Source organism: Chrysemys picta, chromosome 5, assembly GCF_011386835.1.
Source record: "Chrysemys picta bellii isolate R12L10 chromosome 5, ASM1138683v2, whole genome shotgun sequence".
Taxonomy (NCBI): domain Eukaryota; kingdom Metazoa; phylum Chordata; order Testudines; family Emydidae; genus Chrysemys; species Chrysemys picta.
In genome coordinates this window covers 8,690,013-8,705,019 of record NC_088795.1, presented here as the reverse complement: position 1 = coordinate 8,705,019, position 15,007 = coordinate 8,690,013, and the positions used below count along the sequence as shown (strand labels likewise).

At 49.8% G+C, this 15,007-nt stretch overlaps 1 protein-coding gene across 20 annotated transcripts in view; it reads left to right on the top strand.

The window, feature by feature from the left end:
- The window catches only part of EPHA5 (EPH receptor A5), a 395,151-nt gene that overhangs the window by 164,901 nt on the left and 215,243 nt on the right, over nt 1-15,007 (top strand). For all 20 annotated transcript variants that reach the window (XM_008173251.4, XM_005285713.5, XM_005285712.5 and 17 more), the window contains one exon: nt 11,393-11,548. In XM_008173251.4, coding sequence (XP_008171473.2) covers nt 11,393-11,548 — 156 coding nt within the window. The remainder of the gene's footprint in view (nt 1-11,392; nt 11,549-15,007) is intronic.

Sequence of the window (15,007 nt, the reverse complement as noted above, 5' to 3'; positions counted from 1 at the left end):
GAAGACCCTCATTAGTTCATTAATAGTTGTTAATTCTTGGTTTCCCAGATGGTGCACTCCTGTCATAAATTGCTGTCTGACAGTTTAGTGATTCACATGGTGAAGAAGTGATATTTCAGGGGGAGGAAGTGGAAGCACTAACTTATTTATACTCTAGCTTTCAAGGTTGCTTTCTTATTCAGAAGCTGGAGATGATTTCAATGCACAATGCAGACATGACCCTTAAACCTGGATTGAAGTGAGGTTGGGCAGATTAGCATAAAAATACATGATATTCCCTAAGAACATGCCCTCCATAAAAGAATGTTCCCATTTTGGATGCGCTTACCTTCAAGGTAAGTTTCTGTGCCTTCTTCTTTAAGGTGCAAATTAGTCAGAGGACACATTTATTGAACGATTGCAGGCAACTGCCCCAAAGGCCGGTTCTACTGATCTTGAGCTGCAGCAAAGGTGCTTGAGCTGCCGTAGGATTCTGGGATGACTCAGGGCATCAGAGAACCGGACAGCTTTGCATTATAGTGTTTTATTAGTGGATATTTATTTAATTCCCTTCAGCTCCCCAAGGTATGCTGAGAGAGAGAATGACACACACACTAACACAGATAGCTGAACCAAAAAGGAGACATTATCAGGGAAGTCTATATGTTTCCTGTGGCAGTATATTCTTGGCAGCAGTTTGAGTTACCCTGCAGTTCAAGGACAGTTGTTAGGAAGTACAGGATTAATTCTTAACAACCTGCTTGAAAAATCCTGCAGGAACAGATCTGATTTTCCTGTGGAGTCCTTTTGCACTATTTAAAAGGGCTTAGAGATCATCTGTTTTATATTTTTGGTTATAAGACAACCATGACAATCTGCTTCATCTGTTTTTTTTAAGTAGAAATGTACGTCATTATCACAAATCAAGGTTCAGAGTGGCTCGGTTGCTTAAATTGATTCCATACTTCAAAATTTGTTCAGAAACGAAGGGCCAGGCAGGGCTTTTTTGGAGTTAGTGATATAATGGTTTAAATGCTTGAAGGCTCAGTAGCTCTGGAGACTTCGAACTGGATTTGATTTATTTGTAACTCTTTTTTACCTCATCTCAAAGCATCCTCCCTTTGCTAGAGCAACGTGCTAATGAAGGCAGAGTTGATTAGCAGCTGTTTTCTTACTGCTGAATATAGGCAGCTGAATATAGACAACAGACTCTTTACCTGTGCTTGGTCCTAGCTCCTGTTTCTTTGAGGGGCTTAAGGTCATATCCTGTAAGTGGAGGATGTATCAAGTCCAGACAAGCTGGAGTACTTTTGATGAGAATCATAGATATGTAGGACTAAAAAGGGACCTCAAAAGGCCATCAAGTCCAGCCCGCTGTGCTGAGGCAGGACCAAGTAAACCTAGACCATCCCTAACAGGTGTTTGTCCAACCTGTTCTTAGAAACCTCCAATGATGGGGATACCACAGCCTCCCTAGGTCACCTGTTCCAGTGCTTACCCACCCTGGGAATTAGACAGCTTCTCCTAAATCGAACCTGGCTGCAAACTGTTAATTTGTGCTACTGTATTTTGTTTGACGCAACGCTGACATTTAACAGTGAGCCAAATCACTGTGGAATGACCGGGGAAGGCTTGTGCTAGTTGCCTTTGCCGTAGGAGAGAGGTGGTGTGGAGTTGCATCAGCCCACGAGAGCATGGGAAGGGGCTGTGCCTCAGAGAAAGGTTGCACCTCTGAGGGCTCTCCGCAGCACAGGGAGAGTGTGCCTTCGGCACCAGCCTCTAGCAGGGGCGCGCTTGCTTTTTTCTTGGGTGCTTGGTGGTGAGGAAGAAAATGTCTTGCCTCTTCTTTTTCCCTTTTGTACGCCCAAGGGTGAGCATTGGCTGGGAGCACAGAGACTCCTGTTGTACGCAGGGCACAAGGGAGAGAAGGCTCCGTCTGCCTTCTCTTCTAGGTACCCAGGCACTTTTTTCTGTTTTTGCACTAAGCACTCCCACTCGCTTCATTGGGCCTCGGATCAGGCCCTGTGGTGGTGCAGATCCCTCACAATCAGCGTCAACCCAGCACATGTGTGAGGCTTGTCAAGCCTGGAGAAAAGCAGGTCCTTAAAAGGGACGCCAGAGAGAGAGAGAGCCTATAAAACATAGAATGGTTGTAGAGGATAAAGGCTCCAAAAACCTCTGCACCGGGAAAATTCCCAGGTTGCCAGATCAGCCAGCTTTGTGGCCCAGAACCACATCTGGGACCAGATGTCCTGATTTTATAGGGACAGTCCCGATTTGGGGGTCTTTTTCTTATAAAGGCTCCTATTACTCCCCGTCCTCATCCTGATTTTTCACACTTGCTATCTGGTCATCCTAGCCACTTGCAAAGCTTCACTTCCTAATCCAGCTGCCAGTTTGAGGAATCAATCCACGAGATTCCAGATCCAATAGCCTCTTCCCACTGTCCTTCCTCACATTGACCTCCGTTGCTAATCCAGCATTGAATCACGTACAGAATAAACTATAGCGAGCTATTTTTAGTCCATGCAGAAGATTTTCCTTTGTTTGTCTAAAACTAAAAAAGGCCAAACGTTGACTTGCTAATAATGGATGTTCTGCTGACGGAAACAAATCCTTGTTTGTGTCTGACTCCACCATATTGGACCTGGACTCTGGCGTAGTCGGACTGTGTCTAAAAAGAGCTTTTTCTTTAGCAATCGTTTGTATTTAAAGAATAGTTTCGCACATCGCTGGCTGGTTAACCAGCGAAGTGGGCAGCAATTCTAATTTTAGGAACAAAGAGGTGGGTGTCATTGACAGCTCCAAACTTTATTTGAATTCTTTTAGCCGTCTTGTAGCAAATGAGAGGGAATCCTAGAGCTTATCTCTACTGGTTTTTCTCCTCTCTTGAAATGAGAGGGGCTGCCATGCAAACGAATCTGTACGTCAGGCTGGAGATAAGTACCCTTTCAAAAGCTGTTGAATAAGAAATAGAAAGATAAAGCAAAGAGGAATAAGGTAAGATGTTATTAGAAATTAAACCCCAGAGACCTGGGTAATTTTAAGTAAAGTCATGTATACAGCATAAAGTGCTTTTCAGAGGGAATGGCAGCAGAGAGCCTGTGGAATAACAGACCAGATCCCAAGGTATGTTTAAATATCCCATAGGGGAGGTTGTGGTAGAGGCCAACTCTGTGCCCAATCCCTGGAGAAGATGAGTTGTTACAGCTGCAGCTATAGCAGTTTAGCTCAGGCAACTTGTGCTTTAGCGCTGGAGGTCCCAGGCTCGGTGCCCAGCTTGTTGGCCGTGACGGCGGCCTTCACACTTAATATACAGTCATTTATGAATGTCGTTGCATTTATTAATTATGGCTGGGATCTACGTGAGTTAGGTGCCCGACTTCCACTGAAATTCAGTGGGAGATAGGTGCCCAACTCCTTTAGGCTTCTTTTAAAATCCTACCTAGTGCCTGGATTAAAGAAAACCTGTTCAGGTTAGTTGCGTGGGTGTCTTGTTGAGGTTCTAGTAGGAACAGGCTTTACTTTGCTCATGGTGAGAAGGGCTGGCCTCTGTGGGCCAGATGCTCCTTTACAGTAGGGTTACCATACGTCCGGATTTTCCCGGACATGTCCGTCTTTTGGGGGCTCAAATCCCCGTCCGGGGGGAAATCCCCAAAAGCCGGGCATGTCCGGGAAAATCGGGAGGGAGGGAGGGCTCGGCCGGGGCCTCTTTGGCCGGGGCCGGTGCGGGGCCGGGCCGGGGTCGCGGGGCCGGGGGCATGGTGCCGGGTGGGGAGCAGGGGGCGCGGGGCCGGGAGCCGGTCCGGGGTCGCACCGGGCCGCGGGGCCGGGCCGCTGGGGGGTGCGCCGGGCCGGGCCGCTGGGGGGTGCGCCGGGCCGGGGGGCCGGGCCGGGAGCCGGGCCGGGGCCGCGGAGCCGCGGGGGGGTGCGCCGGTCCGGTCCGGGAGCCGGTCCGGGGTCGCGCGCCGGGCCGGTCAGGGAGCCGGTCCGGGGTCGCGGGGCCGGGGGGGTGCGCCGGGCCGCTGGGCCGGGGGGGTGCGCTGAGCCGGGGGGCCGGGGGGGTGCGCCGGTCCGGGAGCCGGTCCGGGGTCGCGGGGCCGGGGGGTGCGCCGGGTTGCCGGGGGCCGGCCGGCAGTGCTGGGCGGGCTGGGGGGGCCAGCCTGGGCCGCACCTCCTCCTCCCCCCCCCTACCTGCTTCAGGCTTCCCGCGAATTAAATGTTCGCGGGAAGCAGGGGAGGGGGCGGAGTTGGGGCGTGGGCGTGGGCGGGGCTGGGGGCGGGGCCCCGTGGAGTGTCCTCCATTTGGAGGCACAAAATATGGTAACCCTACTTTACAGCCACAAGAAGTGCGTGTCGTTGGGACAAGAAGCGGATTCCTTCCCTCAAAGTTGAGGCAGAACTTTCCACTGGGGTTCTGGGCCTTGGGTCTGTAGCTGGGGAGGTGTGTAACCGGAGTGGCGCTGAGATCACACACACGTGCACACTGCCTGTCCTCTAGCCGCAAGCACTGGTGGCCTCTCTATAACACAGCAGTTTTGCTTTGCAGCATGCATCACAGCACGTGCAGCCTTTTTTAGGATCCCTCAGAAGACAGGAATTCTATCCTGGCCATTTCTGCACTGTTCCATCCTGGCCCGTGAGTCATTGAGTCCTCAGGACAAGCCCATCTTGGACATTCCCTACAGCTCTCCTTTCCCATCTCTGTGGTGAATTCCCTCCTTGAACTGGAACACATTACACCTCCCCTAGGTGGCTCAGACTCTATTCTGTTGTGAGGCTTTACACGAGCTGAGCTTCACCCTAGGTGTGATGCCCACAATTGCTGCAGTTGTGTATACTCTTCTGAGACTCCCGTGGACCTCTATTCCATGTGAGCTCAGCCATCAGAATTCAGGCAGGCAGTTCAGTCGGCACAATGTTTGGGATATGTGCGTTTTAAATGCCATCGATTGTTCCTTTTCCCTAAAGGGTGGAACTGGTGTAAGACTTGTGCGGACTGTGACATGTTTATCAAGAAAAGGGTTTTAATTAAAACTCCAGTTTCTGAGCTTCCCATTGGCAGTTGCCATCTTGCTGAAAGTGACATACTCAGAATCAAGTGGGAGCTCAGACTGCAGACGAGTGTGCATTTTGTTACTGTACTAATACGGTCCTATGGATTCTTCTGACTTGGGCCCCAATTCAGAAACGTGCTTAAACAAGTGCCTGACTTTAAGCATGTGACTAGTCCCATTGGAGTCCATTGGGTATTTGTAAGCACCTCATTGAATCCAGACTTTGGACCAGAAATTAAGTGGATAGAAACTGGCGTATTGTCCTCAATGCTGATTACTGCCGCGGTCACAAACGACATTGCTTGTTAACGAGATGGCCACAAGGTGATTCAGGGATGGCAGTCAGTATTGGCAATCAGATGAGTAAGTGGAGGTAGTGTCTTAGAAGGGCACAGCAAGCTCCCATGTGCTGTGCGATGAATTGAGGGGTACAACAAGAATACTTCCACAACAAACATCGTGCTTTATGGCATGATGTCATTGTTCAGCCCCGACATGGCGTAACGCACAAATTCCCCAATTCTTCTATGCAGTGATACAGCGGGAACAGTCAAGGGTAAAAATACTTGCATCATAAAATGCCCCTGGATGAATGGGCACAAAAAACCATACCATGTTAAGGTTGCCAAGTGCAGCAGTAACTTACGACAGGCACTTTGCTCCACAGAAGGGTGTCATGCAGCCTGAGTGGGCATTCAGATTGCTGTGAAAAAGGATACAGCTTTTATTTTCATGTAATGTGCGTTATTAAAATATTATGTGAATACCCTGGGATCAAGCATCAGGGCATATTTGTTAGCATCGTGTTTATTCATGAAAACAAAACATTCTATTCAAGCCGAGCTATATATCGCACTGTCAACGGCAAATTGTGTCTTGTTGAAAATCTATCAGAGAAAGCTGACTTATCTTGCATGTGCTGCTTTACAGAAAATAGAACCCCAGCAAACTCTTGTGCCATAATGATTTTCTGTCTTTCTTGATGAGACATAATGAGATAAATGCAAGACCTTTTTGAAGGCTAATTACATATTGTACACTCTAGACATCAGTTGTCCCTGTTAGATGATGTGCATTTTTTGCTTTCATTTCATCTTCTCTGTTGTCTGCGTATGCATGTGAATTTGGCTTAGCTTTGAAATACAAATTGGGATTAGGGAGGAACTGGGTGTATTTCCCCCCCCCCCCCAGATCTTTGCAGATATTCTACTGTAATACAATACATCATTAGAGATCAGGTAAAACTTGGAGGTAGATGTGAAGTAAATAAAAGGCCTGAATTTCAGGCATGGAGCTGGGGATGGTGCCATAAACCATGCCAGTTCTTGAGTAGTTTATGAACAACCCTCCGGAATAAATTCAAAACTGAGCGTGCTTTAGGGTTCTGTGTTTCTGTTATTTATACGGATGGTTATGGCCAGATTTTCAAAAGTTCTCAGCACCCACCACCGGGAGCAGATTTTAAATACAGTTTATCCCCAGCTTATTTAGGTGCTTAAGTGGAAATAGCTCGGTGCTGAGCTCTTTGGGGTATTGGGACCTTAAATGTTCATTTTACATTTAAAGGCGTAGCCAATGATTTTAGTTTCTTGTTCATTTATTGTGTGATGTTATAACTAACGAACATGTTATGTCAGATATAATGGTTGTATGCTACATAGAGTTAAGTTATAGGATTATAAAAGTACAAGATTGATCAGTATGTAGAGGGAATAATCATGTATTAGGTATCTAAGGCCTGGTCCCCACTTAGTCCGGACTTCGGACTAAGGTACGCAAATTCAGCTATGTTAATAACGTAGCTGAATTCGAAGTACCTTAGTCCGGACTTACCGCGGTCCAGACGCGGCAGGAAGTCTCCCTCCGTCGACGCCGCGTACTCCTCTCGGTGAGCTGGAGTACCGGCGCCGACTGTGAGCACTTCCGGGATCGATCCGGGATCGATTTATCGCGTCTTAACCAGACGCGATAAATCGATCACAGAACATCGATGGCATGCCGCCGCACCAGCCGGTAAGTGAAGACTAGGCCTAAGTAAATAGGGCTGAAATGCAAGACCTGTAGGCTGAGGACTGCAAGATTTTAGCTTAGCCATATGTAAGCCATAGAGTTAAGGAACGCTGATATAAGTAAGTGACCAAAGAATAACCTGATGCCCTAAGATTACTAGAAAAGATATACCAATGGGTGATATTGCAAAGATACCTGGTAATCCCATTTTTCTAACACATGCCCTAACCACAGAGTGCACTATGTGCAGAAATGCTAATGATGTCTAGTGAGAATCACATTATAAAGGAGGGTGCCTAGATTAGGAAAATTGAGCTCCCTATGGGAAACTCCAGCAGGAACCAGCCCCTCTACTGATAATCAATCCGTGAGAGACCCGTCAGACCCTAACACTATTGTTAAGGACGTGAGTAGAACTATATTTGTAACTTGTGCATCGGTCTGCATAGAATTTCTATATGCTTGGGTAATCAGAACTTTAATTGTAATGTTAATAAAACTTGTAGAACAGACTAGACCTTGGACTTGTGAATGTCTGTGCGGTCATTACCCTGGGTCTTTATGTTCCTTAGAGACTCTACATCTAAAGCAAGTAGCAGAGGTGACTTTCACTCTCTTAAGCTTGAAACTGTAGCCACCAAAGTCGAACCCGTGGTGGTGTAATACCACGTTACAAAATTCACATTAAATACAATAAAAGGCTACAAAGGTTACCCCTTAGCCTTTTTGAAAAGCTAAAATTCCTTGTCAATATCATGGACCAAGTATAATGATTGCCCTTAAACACTTCCCCATTGTCTTCAACATATAACATTCCCTAAGTGTATGCACCAATCCCTTTTCGAAGTGTAAGGAAGATTAAGAACTACTGCCGATGCTAAGGTGACCATGTCTAAGGTCGCTGTTTGTTGGTTGGTCTCTCTCTTGTCTTGTCCATCTTGTAATCATTGTATTCATTGTATTAGTCTCTAAGGTGCCACAAGTACTCCTGTTCTTTTTGTGTATTCACTCTGTCTCCTCCTCTCCAGAAGCAAGAACTGTCAATCACCCATGGTATATAGACCATGGAAATATGGAAGATTTCTGTGTATTCTTACCACACTGCCATGTTTCTTGTTTGTTTTTGAATTGCAGCCACATTTCCAAGAGCTGCCGTTTTAATCTAAGGTGACTGGTTGATTTCAACAGCACTCTTTGAATTGCGGGGAGGGGGCGACTGAAATCAGAGTAGCTTTTGCATCACCCTATTGTCGTGATAACTTCTTAAGGTATTGTGCTATCGTGTCCAATCAGAAGAAGCCAATGTACAGGGAGGTGTGATAGATGAAGAGTTGTGTGAAATCTTTCATATGTGCAGAGACTAGAAATTGACTAACTGCATAATTTACCCTGATCCACTAAAGAACAAAAAAAATCCACACTTCATCCAACATGATGGCAACATTTTGATCTCAGATCCATGCAGCAGATCTTAAAAACTGCGACTGTAGTTGTACATCATGTTATTGTGGTGGTAGTGAGGATTTTAATAGTTGCCAATACACTGGATTTTCTTTGCACAATATTTGCCAGGCAAGAACTTTGAATGACAGATTGAAAGTCTTTTTTAATTTCCATGTACCTTCTGTAAGTATGTCTGAGTGCCTTAGAAACAGGATGGTCATAATTATTTTATACTGATTCTCTAGGAATCAGAAAAGTAACAGCATTTTTGAGCTGGCAAACTGGATGTGTGTGTCTATTTTAGATTTCAGAAATGGCAGGAAATCAACTTCCCCAAAGGATCTATCTGAACTTTAATTTTCCTTTACAGCTGATTGTAGATCCAGCAATTAAAGAGCTAGTTTGTTTTCTTTTAAAGACCAGAGACATGTGCAAAACTGTACGTACATGTATCATGGTTGAGTGTGAAACTGAGGTGAATGAGTGCAGAAAAATGATCAGATTTTTCTAAAGAGCTCAGCACCAGTAGCTCCAAGTTATACTTAATGTGGACTGGCCAGATTTCTAAAAAGGCGCAGGACCCAGCCTTCCCCGTTGAGCTCAATAGGCACTGCTGTAAACTGAGCTCTTTAGAAAATCTAGCCCTTAATCTCCAAGGGTCTGTGCCTGCAAGGTGCTGAGCACGTCCCGTGAAGTCGAGAATGCTCAGCGTCTTGCAGGAAGAGCAGCCAATGAACTTTGAGCCTGTGCTGACAGTTCTTTGAAATCAGACACAATTAATGTATGAACTTCAAATTACCAAAGGGGGGGAAAAGAATCCCCAACCCAACCTCACGCGGTATATGGGAAAAAAGAGAACACAAATGATAGCTCTCAGTCTGTAAGGCCCATCATACATATACATTACAGCTAGAGGGAATGTATTATACAGCGGGCATGTCTGGTTCAGGGGGTACCCAGAGATAGCTGTCTTATATGGAGCGGTTCAAAATTCTTCACAGGTTTTCTGGAAGAAACCCTGGGGAAATAGTCTTATTAGAATGCCTTAAAGCTGTCTGTACAGATATCACGTCCTCTCCAGGATGGCATGATTATTTTATTTGCTGAGACATTGATTCTGGGCATGGGACATCTTAAACGAAATCCACAAAACATATTTTACCGCTCTCCTAAGCTGTGTCTAAGAGTGAGTGAAAAAGCAATACTTTGATGTTTTCCAAAGCAGAGAGAGAAGCCAGAAGATCTGTTAGGTCTAATACATTCAGCAAGGAAAATAACTATCTGACAAAGGCAGCTGCTAGAGAAATCAATGGCCCAAGTGGTCTCATTCTCTTCTGCACAAATATTTTAAACATGTACCACATATTAGCTAGGGTTACCATACGTCCGGATTTTCCCGGACATGTCCGGCTTTTGGGGGCTCAAATCCCCGTCCGGGGGGAAATCCCCAAAAGCCGGGCATGTCTGGGAAAATCGGGAGGGAGGGAGGGCTCGGTGGTGCTCGGCCGGGGCCTCTTTGGCTGGGGTCGGCGGTGCGGGGTCGCGGGGCCGGGGGCATGGTGCCGGGCCGGGAGCGCGGTGCCGGGCCGGGGTCCAGGAGCCAGGCGCGCGGTGCCGGGCCGGGAACCAGGGGCGCGGTGCCGGGCCGGGGGCCAGGCCGGGCCAGGAGCCGGGGTTGCAGTGCCGGGCTGGGCGCGGTGCCGGGCGGGGAGCCGGGGGCACGGTGCCGGGCGGGGAGCCGGGGGCGCGGGGCCGGTCCGGGAGCCGGGGGCGCGGTGCCGGGGGCCGGGAGCCGGGGGCACGGGACCGGGCCGGGAGGGCACAGTGCCGGGCCGGGGTCCGGGCCGGGGTCCAGAGTCGCGGGGCCGGGCCGGGAGCCGGGGTCGCGGGTCCACGGGGCCGGGCCGCCGGGGGGTGCGCCAGGCCGCCGGGGGCCGGCGGTCCTGGGCGGGCCAGGGGTGCTTGGCCGGGGGTCCGGGGGCCGGGCCCGGGGTGCTCGGCCGGGGGCCGGGGACCGGCAGTGCTGGGCGGGCCGGGGGTGGTCGGCCGGGGGCCAGCAGCGCTGGGCGGGCCGGGGACCGGTGGTCCTGGGCGGACCGGGGGTGCTTGGCCGGGGGTCCGGGGGCCGGGCCCGGGGTGCTCGGCCGGGGACCGGCAGTGCTGGGCGGGCCGGGGGTGGTCGGCCCGGGGGCTGGGCCGGGGGCCGGGCCGGGGGTGGTCGGCCGGGGGCCAGCAGTGCTGGGCGGGCCGGGGGTGGTCGGCCGGAGGCCGGGCCCGGGGCCGGCACTCCAGGGCCCGAGCTGACCCAGGCTGGAAATGCCGGGGGGGCTAGCCTGGGCCGCGCCTCCTCCCCCCACACTCACCCTTACCTGCTTCAGGCTTCCCGCGAATCAAATGTTCGCGGGAAGCAGGGGAGGGGGCGGAGACTTTGGGGAAGGGGCGGAGTTGGGCGGGAGGGGGGGGGCTGGGGCAGGGCCGGGGCCCCGTGGAGTGTCCTCCTTTTGGAGGCACAAAATATGGTAACCCTATATTAGCATGAAAATCTCCCATCTCCCGCTTGTGTTTTTTAAATAATTCACGAGAAAATAGCTCATGAGTGTTTGTGGTTGTGTCTCACTAAGGCTATGTCTACGCTGCAGCGGGGGCAATTTCCAGCTCGAGGAGCCATACGGGCACTAGCTCGGCTCAAGCGGACAGGCTAAAAATAGCAGCGTGGCCAAGGTGGTGTGGGCTGTGGCTCGGGCTACCTGCCTGAGTTCAGTCCCATCGGAGAATGTCTAGCCGAGCTGCGAATCCCACCTCCCCGCTGCAGTGAAGAGGGCCTCTAAAGATGTGTGTTAAAAAGAAATGGGAAGGGATGAATATTTGCTGGAAGAATTTAGTCTCCGGTTCCTCTCTTACAGTCTGCAGACCTGGATTCTTCAAGGCCTCTCCCCAGAGCCCATCCTGCAGTAAGTGCCCCCCTCACAGCTACACGCACGAGGAAGCGTCCACCTCCTGTCTGTGTGAAGAACACTATTTCAGAAGGGAGTCGGACCCGCCTACGATGGCCTGTACAAGTAAGCACATACTGTGTATCTTTTAATCTGTTTGCGCTGTTATGCACAAGGAATGGGCACAATGACAAGAAAGAGAGTGCTTTTACAGGCTTTGTGCCTGATCCTGACCTGGCTTGTGCTAGTTTTACACTGCTGTAATCCACTGGCTTTATCTAAATTACTCCTGATTTACACCACTGGACTTGAGAGTAGAATCAAGGCTCTTGGCCTCTAAAGTAGGGATTTGATCCAGTAGGTGTTTGTGGAGTTTAGCATGTGGAACTGGACATGCAGCATCTAGAATTGCACGCTGCTGGTGTGTGTGTGTTGCAAAATATAGTTATTTAGCTATAGATCTAGGTAGACACACTATATATGGGTGCCACTTAGCTAGGGTTACCATACGTCCGGATTTTCCCGGACATGTCCGGCTTTTTGGGCTTCAAATCCCCGTCCGGGGGGAAATCCCAAAAAGCTGAACATGTCCGGGAAAATAGGGACATGCGGGGCCGGGGATGCTGGGCCGGGGGCCAGGGCCGGGGACGGCGGTGCTGGGCCAGGGGCCGGGGCCGGGGCCGGCGGTGCTGGGCTGGGGGCCGGGGCCGGCGGTGCTGGGCCGGGGGCCGGGGCCGGGCTGGCGGTGCTGGGCCGGGCCGGCAGTGCTGGGCGGGCCGGGGGTGCTTGGCCGGGGGCTGGCCCGGGGCCGGCACCCCAGGGACCGAGCCGAGCCAGGCTGGAGACGCCGGGGCCGGGGCCGGAGGGAGCTGCTCGGTTGGGGGGGCCAGACTGGGCCGTGCCTCCTCCCCCCCCCCCCCAGCTTACCTGCTGCCTGCTTCAGGCTTCCCGCGAATCAAATGTTCACGGGAAGCAGGGGAGGGGGCAGAGTTGGGTCGGGGACTTTGGGGAAGGGGTGGAGTTGGGGCGGGGGCGGGGCCGGGGCCCCGTGGAGTTTCCTCTTTTTGGACACTCAAAATATGGTAACCCTAACTTAGTGTCACGAGTTATTCTATTTCCCAATAGTCACCTTGAGCAACCAGAGAAATAATGAGGTGTCCAGCACTCCTAGCTACTTCGGGATAGTGATATTGGTGGGAGTTACTGACTGTCCAAAGCTACCACAAAGAAAGAAACCATATGTCCATGATGTTCAGTGGATGGGGAGGTGAATATTGTAGGGGGAGAAATAACAAGCAGGTTGGTATGTTGGGATGTGGAGACAGAGAAGAGGGAGAGGGCAAATGATAGTTTTCAATCACTCTTTTCCCCACAAAGTATGAAGCTACCCTTTCATCTGCAGCTCATAGACCTGTAGCTGCATCTTGTCCACTTCCTCTTCTAAATACTTCGACCCTGGTCCTGCAAAGACATACACTTACACACATGCATAACCTCACACTGCCCCACTGAAGTCAGCTTACCACAGTGCATAAGGTTAGGAATGTGCACGCATCTTTGCAGGATGAGGACCTTCACTGGGGACTGGGTTTTATAGGATGTTATAGTAGAAAGGGAGTTGAAAGGAACTGAAAAAGTAACTGAGCTTCTATGGATGGGAACAGGCAGGCAGAAGTGACCCTCAGAGATGGAAGAGAGGTAATAAAGAGCCAATATATTCAGAAGAGCTGGGACAAGGTGAAGAAGGAGCTTCCGCTCTCCATTTTTCTCCTCTCCTTCTGCTAGGGACTGTTTTCAGCAGTAGAAGGTTAGATGTCATGAAGGCCTTCAAACAGCTGTGCACCAATCAGCACCCTACTGATATATACCGTGTCACCGTGGTTATTTGACTAGCACCCTTGCTGCAGAAAACAGGACAGGGCAGGTTCTAAGCTAAGCCGGACAAATTGACAGAAGCACCTTGGGAGAGAGGTGCTAGGGGCTGCGGGGAGAAGTGGGAATAAGTAAGGGCCCAGGGTGGGGGCACCAAGAGTGACTGCTTCCTGTCCATGTCTCCCAATGAACCCTGCTGCCCTTTCTGGCTACTTCCAATTCACCCTGGGTTTTGGCCCCGATCCTGTCAGCTGTTGCACTCCGATGAGCCCCTTTGCCTCCAGGGGGCGCCACACACTGAAAGGGATGGATCACGCAGAACAGCCGGAGGATCAGGGAGCACTGAATGTCTCTCCGTTTGGTTTTCACAGTAGAAGGTGACTTGAAACGTGCTGCTCTCTTGAAAGGGCCGTGCGACTCCAGGGCAGGAAGGGGGAGCCTCACATCGTTTGTGATAGGCAATGCTGTGTAAAGGTCATAGACAGATAGATGGAAGAAGAGGCCAGCTAGTGAAGTCCTGGTGTGGTCGGGGTGCGGGGGAAGGGGAGAAAAAATATCTTTTAAAATAAAGACATTCCAAACATAGATAAAAAGCTAGTTCCACACCTAGGCCGGTTCGCAAAGGAGCTTCAGGCAAGTTAGCTGCCCAGCTTCGATTGCAAGTCAGTGGCCAGTGAGTGGCTAATTCCCTTGGGTTTGTGTGACAATCCCAGCTGTATAGTAGAAGAGTACGTATGTTAAATAGGTCCTATTTTGCCAGCAGAATAAGGCATGCCAGGATGTTCATTAGTAGGGTTTGGGGGTATTTCTTGGGCAGATGAAAGTTACAACACCCATAATTTGCAAGAAACCCCCTACCAACACACACGAATTTGTGGCTCATTGCTGTAGTGTGAGGACACAGATACAAAGAACCGGGCCTTAAGCAGCAACTAGAGAACTCTGTCACCAGGAGGTTCCCACCTTTTTATTAAGCTCCTTGCTGCAACATAACCTGGTCCTCTCTGGTGAAGCTGTGGAACTCAATGGCCACTCCACAGTTACCTACAGGGAAAAAAAATCCTGCGTCATGATTGATTGATTGACAAGAGTCATTTGTTAGAGCCACTAAGTTTCTGTTGTTTACTTCTTTAGGATTTCTCAGTGGTTTGAGCATTGGCCTCCTAAAGCCAGGGCTGTGAGTTCAATCCTTCAGGGGGCTATTTAGGGATCTGGGGCAACAAAAAAACTTGTTAGGGACAGTACTTGGTCCTGCTAGTGAAAGCAGGGGACTGGACTTGATGACCTTCCAGTTCTATGAGATAGGTGTATCTCCATATATTTTTATCAAAATGTAGGGCTGGAAGAGACCTCGAGAGGTCATCTAGTCCTGCCCTTTGCACTCATCTACTTGAAATCTAGTAAAGGGATCTTAAAATTAATTTTAAGTATTACATTGCCAAGTCTCCCTGCCAGTATTTGTGGTTTTATAATGATGCTTTCCTGACTTTTTTCCAAATGCTTGTCAGTTCCATGTTGCTATTTGAAAGACCCACACAAACAGGGGAAACTGATTAACTCCCTAAAAGCGAAACAGAAACTGATCATATATGAAGGGCTGTCAAATGCTCAAAGGAATAACAAAAAAGGAGTCGAGAAAGATGTTTTGTTCTTTAATTTCTTTAAGTTCTAGTTTCTTAGAACTGGAATTTGTAACAATAAGTAATATATTTT